This window comes from Loxodonta africana, chromosome 8 (genome assembly GCF_030014295.1).
Source record: "Loxodonta africana isolate mLoxAfr1 chromosome 8, mLoxAfr1.hap2, whole genome shotgun sequence".
NCBI classification, from domain to species: Eukaryota; Metazoa; Chordata; class Mammalia; order Proboscidea; family Elephantidae; genus Loxodonta; species Loxodonta africana.
In genome coordinates, this window is record NC_087349.1 from 9,554,563 (window position 1) to 9,565,810 (window position 11,248).

Below are 11,248 nucleotides of genomic sequence, written 5' to 3' on the forward strand. Positions count from 1 at the left end.
TGTTGTGCTGGTATCTGATATTATTGGTTTTCTGACCAAACAATTTCCTTTAGTATCTCTTGTAGCTTTGGTTTGGTTTTTGCAAATTCTCTAAGCTTGTGTTTATCTGTAAATGTTTGAATTTCGCCTTCATATTTCAGAGAGAGTTTTGCTGGATATATGATCCTTGGCTGGCAGTTTTTCTCCTTCAGTGCTCTATATATGTCATCCCATTGCCTTCTTGACTGCATGGTTTCTGCTGAGTAGTCTGAACTTATTCTTATTGATTCTCCTTTGTAGGAGACCTTTCTTTTATCCCTGGCTGCTTTTAAAATTTTCTCTTTATCTTTGGTTTTGTCAAGTTTGATGATAATATGTCTTGGTGATTTTCTTTTTGGATCAATCTTAAATGGGGTTTGATGAGCATCTTGGATAGATATCCTTTCGTCTTTCATGATGTCAGGGAAGTTTTCTGCCAACAGATCTTCAACTATTCTCTCTGTGTTTTCTGTTATCCCTCCCTGTTCTGGGACTCCAATGATATGCAAGTTATTCTTCTTGATAGAGTCCCACATGATTCTTAGGGTTTCTTCATTTTTTTTAAATTCTTTTATCTGATTTTTTTTCAGCTATATTGGTGTCAATTCCCTGGTCCTCCAGATCTCCCACTCTGCATTCCAATTGCTCGAGTCTGCTCCTCTGACTTCCTATTGAGTTGGCTAATTCTGTAATTTTATTGTTAATCTTTTGGAATTCTGAATGCTGTCTCTCTATGGATCCTTGCAACTTATTAATTTTTCCATTATGTTCTTGAATAATCTTTTTTATTTCTTCCACTGCTTTATCAGTGTGTTCCTTGGCTTTTTCTGTAGATTGCCTTATTTCATTTCTGAGGTCATCCCTGATGTCTTGAAGCATTCTGTAAATTCGTTTTTTATATTCTGCATCTGGCAATTCCAGGATTGTATCTTCATTTGGGAAAGATTTTGATACTTTAGTTTGGGGAGTTGTAGAAGCAGTCATGGTCTGCTTCTTTATGTGGTTTGATATCGACTGCTGTCTCTGAGCCATCTATAAGATACTGTAGTGATTTATTCTATATTTGCTCACTGAGTCTTATCTTGTTCTGTTTTCTTTCAATGTACGTACATGGGCTACTAGATTGCGCTGTCTTGATTGTTGTAGCCCTTGAGTCACTTATGTCCTATTACCAGCTGGTTTGGGCTGTTACCAAATATATAAGCCTAAGAGTCCATTCACTATTCTTGAGTAGAATCTGATTTTGGGTCATCAAGTGTGTGGTGCAGACTGTCACCTCTCCACCTAGAGAAGTAGTGGTGATAGTTGTGTACACCAGATTTTAGTAGCAGCAGGGGTTCACACTCTAGGGGGGGCAGGATGCTGACAGGCTTCCCCCAACTGCCAGTGAGGTAGGTGTGTCTCTATTCCTAAAGCACTTGGGTGGGTGAGCTCTGCAGCTGTACCTTAGGCCCCCAATGCAAGTACCTCTGCAAATTGGAAGGTGTCACCCTCCTTCGACCCCTAAGGCAGGAGGCTAGGTGATCTGGGGGAGCTTCAGCCCTCAGTTCCCTGTTGTGGGTCAGTGAGGGCTCTGTTGAATACGCAGAGATATCAAACCTGGGAAACTTGTCTTTCCAGTAATCTGCTAAAACAATTACAGTCAGATCCCTATCGGAAGTGCCTTTGCATTATAATAGCCACCTTGTTCCCTGTAGGGATGAAAGCCCAAGACTGTGGATCACATATGCTTGGCTGGAGCTGGTTCTGTGTTTTTAGTCCAATTAGGGAAGGATTTTTGGTCCCTGGGTTTTTTGTAGCTGTTTCTCTCAGGCCAGGAGAATGGGTTAGAAAAAGACCAAAAAAAAGAAAAGAAAGAAAAACCTCAGTGCAGTTCACTCTCTGGCTCAGGAAATTCCAATGTTAATGAAGCCGCCTGGGAAGGGGAGGGGAGGGTTCAGATAAATAGGAGAGAGTAGCACCCTGGAATATAGACAAAGTTACTTATCTTGCTTGGGATGACTGTTTTATCCGAGATTCCCCAGGGGCATGTCCACTGTGTGCGCTGGCTGGGTAGAGATTGCCCCCGAGGGTCAGGCCCGTGTCCCGTGCTTGCGCTGTCTCAGAAGCTGCGGTTAGTTCCTCCGCTCCCAGTCCAAAGCCCAGTGCCAAGGTTCCCTGGCTGGGACGCCACACTCCCAGCTCCAAAACCAGTCGCTGCCTCCCGGTGACTTCTCCTCCTGTCAGCTGCGTTGCCGTGCTGCTAGCGTGCACTGGCTGGGCTTCCCCCGAGGTCAGTTCAGGGGGCCAGGGCTGCGTCCCGTGTTTGCGCCATCACAGAATGCCGTGCTCAGCTCCCCTGCGCCCAGTCCAAAGCCCGGCGCCAAGGCTTCCTCACTGGGACGCTGGCTCCAGGCTCCAAAAACAGTCACTGCTTCCCCGTGGCTGTTCGCTCTCAGTCTCTGTCACTCAGGTCAACTCTTTAGATTTGTGTTAGATGGTCAGTGTTCGTAGATTGTCGTGTATGTGATCGATTCACTTGTTTTTCCAAGCCTTTGTTGCAAGAGGGATCCGAGGTAGCTTCTACCTAGTCAGCCATCTTCTGTCGTTTCTTTCTAGAGAGAGATTTATATCAAAGAAATGGCTCAAGCAATTGTAGAGGCTGGAACATCTCAAATTCATAGGTCAGGATAGAGGCTTCTCCTGATTCATGTAGCCACAGGGACTGGTGAACCCAAGATCAGCAGGTCAGACAGCAGGGCCTTTGCTCACAGGCTGTGAAGATCAACGAATCCCAAGATCGGTAGGCAAGGTGGCAGGTAAGCTGCTAGCTCGAGTCCCAAGAACTGGCGGTCAGACAAACGAGCCAAGTGTGACATAGAGAGGAAGCAAAAGCTCCCGAGCCTTGCCAGAGAGTTCACTTGTATTTGTTGCAGGTCATGCGCTCAGGGAAACTCCCTTCAACTGATTGCTCACAGCAGATCCCATCATGGAGGTGATCACATTATATCAAATCCCATCATGGAGGTGATCACATCATCATATGACTGCCAGACTACATCATGACTGCCAAACCACTGAGAATCATGGCACAGCCAAGCAGACATACAACCTTAATGATCACACCCTCCATTCCCCTCAGTGCCCCCCCAGGACTAGGCAACCACTCATCTACTTTCTGTCTCAGAATCATAGTCTTCTTAGACATAATTTGCTTTATAATAGTTTAAATTATCATTACATTACTTGGCATTTGAGTTATGTTTCAATATTATGAATAATATACTGTCTTAGTTACCTAGTGCTGCAGTAATGACAGATACCACGAGTGGGCGGCTTTAGAGAACAGGAATTTATTGTCACACAGTTTTGGAGGCTAGAAGTCCAAATCAGGGCATCAGATCTAGAGTTTTTCCTTGTCAGTAGCCCCAGAGTTCCTTGGTGTTTGTCTAAGGCTGGATTCTCTAGAGAAGCAAAACCAGTGAAGTGTGTGTGTGTGTGTGTGTGTGTGTATACACGCATGCATATACTCACACATATATATAGAGAGAGATTGATATCAGGGAAATGGCTCACATGGTTGTAGAGGCTGGCAAGTCCCAAGTTCATGAATCAGGCTGGAGGCTTCTCCTGACTTATGTAGCTGCAGGGGCTGGCGAACCCAAGATTGGCAGGTAAGCTGCTAGCTCAGGTCCCAAGAACCGGAGGTCACATGTGGATCCAGAGAGAATAAAAGTCAGCAAGCTTTGCCAAAGTTTACGTATATTGGATGTAGGCCACACCCCAAGTAAACTCCCTTTTTAACTGATTGGCTGCTCACAGCAGATCTCATCATGGAGGTGATTACATTACGTAAGATCTCATTGGGGAGGTGATTACATCATTACACAGCTGCAGACTACATCCTAACTGCCAAACCACTGAGAACCACAGCCCAGCCAAGGTGATACACAACCTTAACCGTCAGTGCTCCTTGGCACATGTCTTCCCCGCGCATGTTTCTGTGTCTTTTCTCCTCTTTTTATGACTCAGAAGTGATTAGGTTTAGGACCTACCCTACTCTGGTATGCCCTCGTTAATATAACAAAAGAAAACCCCTATTTCAAGACAAGATCACAGGCACAGGGGCCAGGACTTCAATACGTTTTTGGCAGGATGCCATCTAAGCTGTAACAATAGCTATGAATATTTTGTGCATACGTTTCCTCCAAATTTAGGATTATTTCCTAGGATAGATTCCCAAAGTATAGAAATCACAGAACTATAAAAAGAGAGATCTGCACAGACCTTCATCCCCTCCAGCTCATAAACAAGTGTTTGTGAGATTCAGCATGATGCAAAAGAAGTGTAAAACAGCTGCCGATGGCAAAGAGCCGAACAAGCCAGACATGCAAAATAATGAGCGAGAGTCTAGTTCTCGTCTAGATTGTTGTTGTTGGATGCCTTTGAGTCGATTCCATCTCGTGGTGACCCCACGTGACGGAGGAGAGCTGCCCCGTAGGGTTTCCTAGGCCGTAATCTTTATGGGAGCAGATCGCCAGGTCTTCCTCCCGTGGAGCCACTCATGGGTTTGAACTGCCAACATTTTGGTTAGCAGCTGAGTGCTTAACCGTTGTGCCACCAGGGTTCCTTAGTCTAGTTTAGACAATACCATATGAGGCCACAGTGAGATTGTCAATGGAGCACAGACTTGGATTCGAAACATGGACTTATTCCTGGCTCTGTCGCTTATGAGTTATTGTATGAACTTAAAATAAGAGCCCTCACTTCACGGAGGACAGAGAGGAGGAGAGCAAGCTGAAATACTTGCAAGCTGAAAGCAGTTAGAACCTGATCCCTCCCAGCTTGGACCTGGAATACACAAACAAAGGGAAGTGTGGTTTTGATAAGAACTGCTTTAGGTGAAGGGAAAGACAACACTCAATACATGGAAGGTCAGCTCAATTGGACTGGACCAAAAGCAAAGAAGTTTCCGGGATAAAATGAATGCTTCAAAGGTCAGCGGAGCAACGGCCGGGGTCTGGGGAACATGGTTTGCGGGGACTTCTAAGTCAATTGGCAATATAATTCTATTATGAAATCATTCCGCATCCCACTTTGAAATGTGGCGTCTGGGGTCTTAAATGCTAACAAGCGGCCATCTAAGATGCATCAATTGGTCTCAACCCACCTGGAGCAAAGGAAAATGAAGAACACCAAGGCCACACGACAACTAAGAGCCCAAGAGACAGAAAGGGCCACATGAACCAGAGACCTACATCATCCTGAGACCAGAAGAACTAGTTGGTGCCCGGCCACAGTCGATGACTGCCCTGACAGGGAGCACAGCAGAGAACCCCTGAGGGAGCAGGAGATCAGTGGGATGCAGACCCCAAATTCTCATAAAAAGACCATACTTAATGGTCTGAGACTAGAGGAATCCCAGCGGCCATGGTCCCCAGACCTTCTGTTGGCACAGGACAGGAACCATCCCCGAAGACAACTCATCAGACATGAAAGGGACTGGTCAGCGGGTGGGAGAGAGACGCTGATGAAGAGTGAGCTAATTATATCAGGTGGACACTTGAGATTGTGTTGGCAACTCTTGTCTGGAGGGAGGATGGGAGGATAAAGAGAGAGGGAAGCTGGCAAAATTGTCACGAAAGGAGAGACTGAAAGGGCTGACTCAAGAGGGGGAGAGCAAGTGGGAGTAGGGAGTAAGATGTATGTAAACTTGTATGTGACAGACTGATTGGATTTGTAAACGTTCACTTGAAGTTTAATGAAAGTTAATAAAAAAAAAAAAAAGTACATTTACCTGAATCGAGGCAATTAAACCATTTCTTAACCAATGTTAGCCTATTGCATGATGTCTGTAACTTCATGATTTGTGGCAAACTCATGGACTGGTCTTCAGCAGAGAGGTGACGCTTGGTCAGACAAGAAACACCCCCACTGGAGGGCTGACACCTCTAAAACCTCGTCCCTATGTAATTTAGTGTTCCCACACAGCATGGCCACCACCTGGCATTTGTTCTCTCCCTCCACAAAATGCTGAACCCACAGGCTGACGTGTGGAAGCATTTCCACATTGTGAGTGATTGACGGGAAAAACATGGTTTGCAAATATTGTCCAGCGAAACCGTGTTTCTGTCCTACTAAGGTGGCCAAATGCGTAGTTCTAAGTAAGAATGTTCTGCAGATGTGAAAAACGCCTTCTTGACCTTGTCAAAGCGAGTAGGACAGTAAAGGCCTTAGGCTGCCTTTTGCCTCAGGAGCATCCTCGAGTGGGGTCCAGTCTGCGTTCTCAGGGACCCTGAGCCACAAGTTCCCAGGGCCAGGCGTCTGAGGCAAACTGATGGCGGGGAGAGGGGGCAGGAAAATACCAATCAAATTGTTAAAAGGAAAAGATTGTCAGTAACTGAGTATCCAGAACGACAGGAAGTAGTAAAATTACTCAGAATGTATTCTTGGTCTCAAAGCCTCCTTTAGGCTCCAAAACCCACTTGGATGTGGTCACCCAGTCGTCCCAGCACCGTGGGTTCAGAAGACTGTTCTTTCCCATTGAGTTGTTGTCTGCTGATTCTTACACAAGTGGCTGGAGAGCCATCCTATGGAAACGTTCCCATGGGGTACACCAATTTTGTCCTTTGAAAGGGAGCTATCTGTAAGTAGCTCTTTGAGAAATAAAAAAAAAAATAGTTAATGAGAGAACCCGGAAGTATAAGAAAACGGTATGCGTTCGTTCTTTGAACAGTATTTCGTGTTTGACTGGGGAATCTTCTGGGCTCAGAAGCACAGCCCCCAAGAATAGGGAGACCTTGGTGGCAGATAAGTTTTTACTGCACTGCGCCATCTGTAGCTGGTGTGGTGCAGGGGACATGACGTCCGCTGTGTGTCTGTTCTCGCGCAGGCACAGTTTGGACATTTAGTCCAAGAGTGCAGGTTGCCATTTTGCCAGATAGGCCACCTGGATGCTGTTCTGAGGCGGCAAGTGGCCTTCGGCGTCTCTTGTTCCTCGGCTGCTTCAGAGTCTTCCAAACGAAAAAAAGAAAAACAACCCATTGCCGTCGAGTTGATTCCGACTCATAGCAACCCTGTGGGACAGAGTAGAACGGCTGGCGGATAGCAGCCGAGCTCTTAACCACTGTGCCACCAGGGCGGAGTCCTCCTCTTCCTCTAAATGTAAGAAAATAGGCGTGTTTTTGAAAGTACTCCAAATCAAAAAACGAAACTGTTATGTGGAGGGGCTAGAGCAACCAATTAAGATTTTTCTTGTACCTGTTTGTTTGAAGATAATGAACGTGAAGCATCAAGAGAGGCAAACGTCGACACTGGCTCAGGAATGAGCCACACTGGGCAGTTGTTGTTGGGAACAGATTGCCAGGCCTTACTTTCGAGGTGCCTCTGGGTGGGTTTGAACTGTCGACTTTTTGGTTAGCGTTGTTGTTAGGTCCTATCAAGTGGATTTTCAATTCATTCATGACCCCATGTGACAGATTAGAACTTACCCATAGGATTTCCTAGGCTATTATCTTGACAGAAGTGGATCGCCAGGTCTTTCTCCCGGGGAGCGGCTGGGGGGTTTGAACCGCTGACTTTTCAGTTAGCAGCCAAGTGCTTAACTGTTGTACCACCAGGACTCCTTCTCCTTCCTGCAGGTGTAGAAAACACTGTATCTGGTTTAAAGTCTTGGTTATGGTTAGAGGTGCTCATTTTTTAACAAATGATTTGACATTTAGTACTCGAAGCCCCTTAAAAAAAAAGAAAAAAAAAATTTCTTTCAGAAGTCTAGGGTTTGGTGGGATCCCTGTGGTGCAGTGGTTAAGAGCTTGGATGCTAACCAAAAGGTCAGCAGTTCAAATCTACCAGATGCTCCTTGGAAACGCTGTGGGGCAGTTTGCCTCTGTCCTATAGGGTTTCTATGAGTTGGCATCGACTGGACGGCAATGAGTTTTGTTTTGTTTTAAAGCTTTAGTGGCATTAATTGTGGTGCCAGGTAAAACGAAACACCACTGGTTTCTCTGAAAGGTTAAGAGTTCTGTTTAAATGAGGGGTGGCATTTTCTTTAACAGTTATCAAAAAACCCATTGCTGTCAAGTCAATTCTGAGTAGAACTGCCCCATAGGGTTTCCAAGGAGCTGCTGGTGGATTTGAACTTCCGACCTTTTGGTTAGCAGCTGAATGCTTAACCACAGCACCACCAGGGCTCCTTAACAGTTACATGTTTTCCTAAAAATTTTTGGTTACTTTAGCTAAAAAATGTAACACAAAGAGCCTGGCATGGCTCTGAAAATGTGTGGCTCTCCTGGATTGCGGTCTTGGATTGGGGTCCTGCCCTGCCCCCCTGCCGCCTATCCTGGGGAACTCCGTGGAGATGGACAGTTTGGGGCAGGGGCCTGGATCTGCTGCCCTGTGATGGTCACGGCACATCTGTCCCCCAGGCGACCTGGAGCCCCGCTTGGTGCTGACGGGATGACCGTGTGCAGGACAGCCCAGGGCAGCCACAGCCGGACTGCGAGCGAGCACTGCAGATCGACCCCCAAGTAAGGGTGCCCCGCAATTCTTACTTTCTCCCTTTCCCCACCACTCGCCTCACAGGTCCCAAAACTTCCCAAAATGGGGAGGTGCCATCTCCGAGGTCATCTTAGTGAGCTCTTGAAGCCACTGCCTTGTGCTCTGATGAACTTTGGCCAAGCTGTCTGGGAAAGAAAGGCCTGAGCAGTGCCCAGGTTGCAAGGGAGTGGCTCCGGGGCCTCAGGCCATGAAATGACTGCTGTTTTCATCAAGAAAAAAAAGCAAATAATAATGATAGCTCCCATTTACTGTACACCCCTGACAGGCTGGGCACTCGATGTGGGCTGCCTCCTGAAACATTCACAGCAACCCTCTGAGCTCCGTGTTATTAGTGTCCCCATTTTACGGAGAAGGAAACTGAGGCTTAGAGGAGTTAAGCAACTTGCCCCAGGTCACACAGCTGGTCAGGAGTTGAATTGGGACTTAAACTCAGGGCTGTTGGACTCCAGAACCCAACCTCCTTTCCTTCATTCCACTGTGCTGTCTCCCCAAGAAAAATACGGCGACATTTTAAAGTGATGGTTTCCATGCTTATGATTTCCAGCTAGCATATGACATTTGTATGTGAGTTCTTTTTTTTTTCTAGCAAGCCTCCAGGACCAGCCAAGAAGGATAACTACATACGCATCTCCCCTCTCCGGTGTTTGTCTTTCTCATTCAGGGTCAAGGCGGAAGGTCCAAGGGCTAGGGAAGAGCTCCGGAGGCAGCCGTTGAGAGTGGGAGCACTTCCCCGGGAGCCCCGAGGCCCCACATTCCTTCCCTGGAGACTGGGCAGGAGGTGCTCCTCAGAAGAAGCCCGCGGGAAAGCCCCCGCAGCCTGCTGCCAGACATGCTCAGCCCAGCAGTGGTCCTCAACGGCCCAGCCCCTGAGCTCCAGGCGGGGGATTCCAGCAGGGCCGGGGAGAGGCAGCTCCACAGCATCCTGAACCCCTGCCCCACCACCAGAGGCTGGGTCCGGCACCGCATCAAGGACAAGATATCTGAGTGGGAGGGGAAAAAGGAGCCGCTTGTCCCCGCCCCGGGCAAGAAGGCAGATGGACAGGAGGCTGACGTGGCATCCTGTGTGCCAGAGAGAAGAGGCAGTGATGCTGCGAGGACGGGGGTCCCCGAGGCCGAGACCGGCAGCCAGCCAGAGGCAGAGAGCACAGAGGAGGCAGGGAGCGAAGGGCCAGTGAGAGCCAGGGGACAGGAGGCAGCCTGGAGGCCAGAAGTCGCCTGGCAGGGCGGGGAGCCGGGCACGCTGCACCCCGTAAAGGACAGCCTCTCGGTGCTGAGGCAGGTCAGGAGGCTGGAGCAGGCTTTGAAGGATGGCTCTGCGAGGTTGGCCCCCCAGCTCCCTGGGACCTGCTACTCCCTGCAGTGCCCACTGGACAAGGCAGGTGAGGGGCCCAGCCTTCGGGAGGGCCGTGTGGGCGGCTCTGAATCCAGCCGCAGGCTCCTAGACCTGGGGACCCAGGAGCCCACCCCTGAGCCTGCAGGAGAAAGGAAGGGCTCAAGCGCAAGCCCCTGGGACCAGAGCCTGGAAAGCGTGTACAGCGAGTACGAGGAGTCCCCCCTGAGGCCCTTCATCAGCCCCCCGCCGAAGCCCCGGAGAACGTTCCAACATGAGGAGGAAGGGGCCAGGGCTGGGCAGCCAGGCCGCGTCATCTGGAGAGAGAAGAAGGGCCTGCTTCCCCTGCCCTCGAACCCGCCGCCCCTGCCCTCCTCCCCACCCCCACCCTCAGTGAACCGAAGACTCTGGAATGAGAGGCAGAGGGCCAGTGCCGACCACAGGTAGGTGACGGGCCAGCAGAATACTGCCGTGTGACTGACTTTCTCTTCCATTGAACTGGTGGGTCTTAAAGATGGTAGGGCCTGCTCACAACTGAGCAATGCTGTGTGTGGATTGAGCCTGGAAACGTGACAACTGATGTGTGCATTTTTCTGTTTGTTCTCAGTCCTCCAAAAAGAGTATTTGTTTTTAAAAAGTAGCCTTTGGGGTGCAGCTGCTATGGAAAACAGCTTGGTGTTCCTCAAAAAGTCAAAGATAGAATTACTATATGACTCAGCAATTCCACTCCAAGGGAGTCCCTGGGTACCACAGTTGTTTAAGGGCTCAACTATTAACCACAAGGTTAGTGGGTCAAACCCACCCAGAGGCACCTTGGAAGAAAAGCCTGGCGATCTGTTTCCAAAAGGTCACAGCCTTGAAAGCCCTATGGAACAGTTCTACTCTGCACACATAGGGTCACCATGAGTGGGAATCAACTTGATGGCAACTGATACGGTTTTTGGTATATACCCAAAGGAACTGGCAACAGAAACTCAGATACTCGTTCAAGATGTTCGTGACAGCATTATTCACAATAGCCAAAAGGTGGTAACAACCTAAATGCCCATTGATAGATGAATAGATAAATAGCTAAATAAAATGTGACATATCCATACATTGGAATATTATTTAGCCATAAAAAAGAACAAAGTTCTAATATATGCTACATGGGGGATAAATCTTGAAAACATTATGCTAAGTGAAACAAGTCAGACACAAAGGGTTATATATTGTAAGATTCCTCTTGTATGAAATAACCAGAATAGGTAAATCCGTAGAGACAGAAAGCAGATTAGTGGTTTGCCAGGGGCTAAGGCTGGGTGGGGCGATGGGGAGTAATTACAAAATGGACACAGGATGTTTGTTATGGATTGAATTGTATCC

The 11,248-nt window shown here is 48.0% G+C and overlaps 1 protein-coding gene across 1 annotated transcript in view; it reads left to right on the forward strand.

Moving 5' to 3' along the window:
* The first annotated feature begins 8,408 nt into the window (after positions 1–8,408).
* Positions 8,409–11,248, forward strand: part of DENND2A (DENN domain containing 2A) — a 59,012-nt gene continuing 56,172 nt past the window's right edge. The window contains exons 1-2 of the mRNA XM_064289643.1: positions 8,409–8,522; positions 9,215–10,326. Of these exons, the coding sequence (XP_064145713.1) occupies positions 9,383–10,326 (944 nt within the window). The 5' untranslated portion in view covers positions 8,409–8,522; positions 9,215–9,382. The remainder of the gene's footprint in view (positions 8,523–9,214; positions 10,327–11,248) is intronic.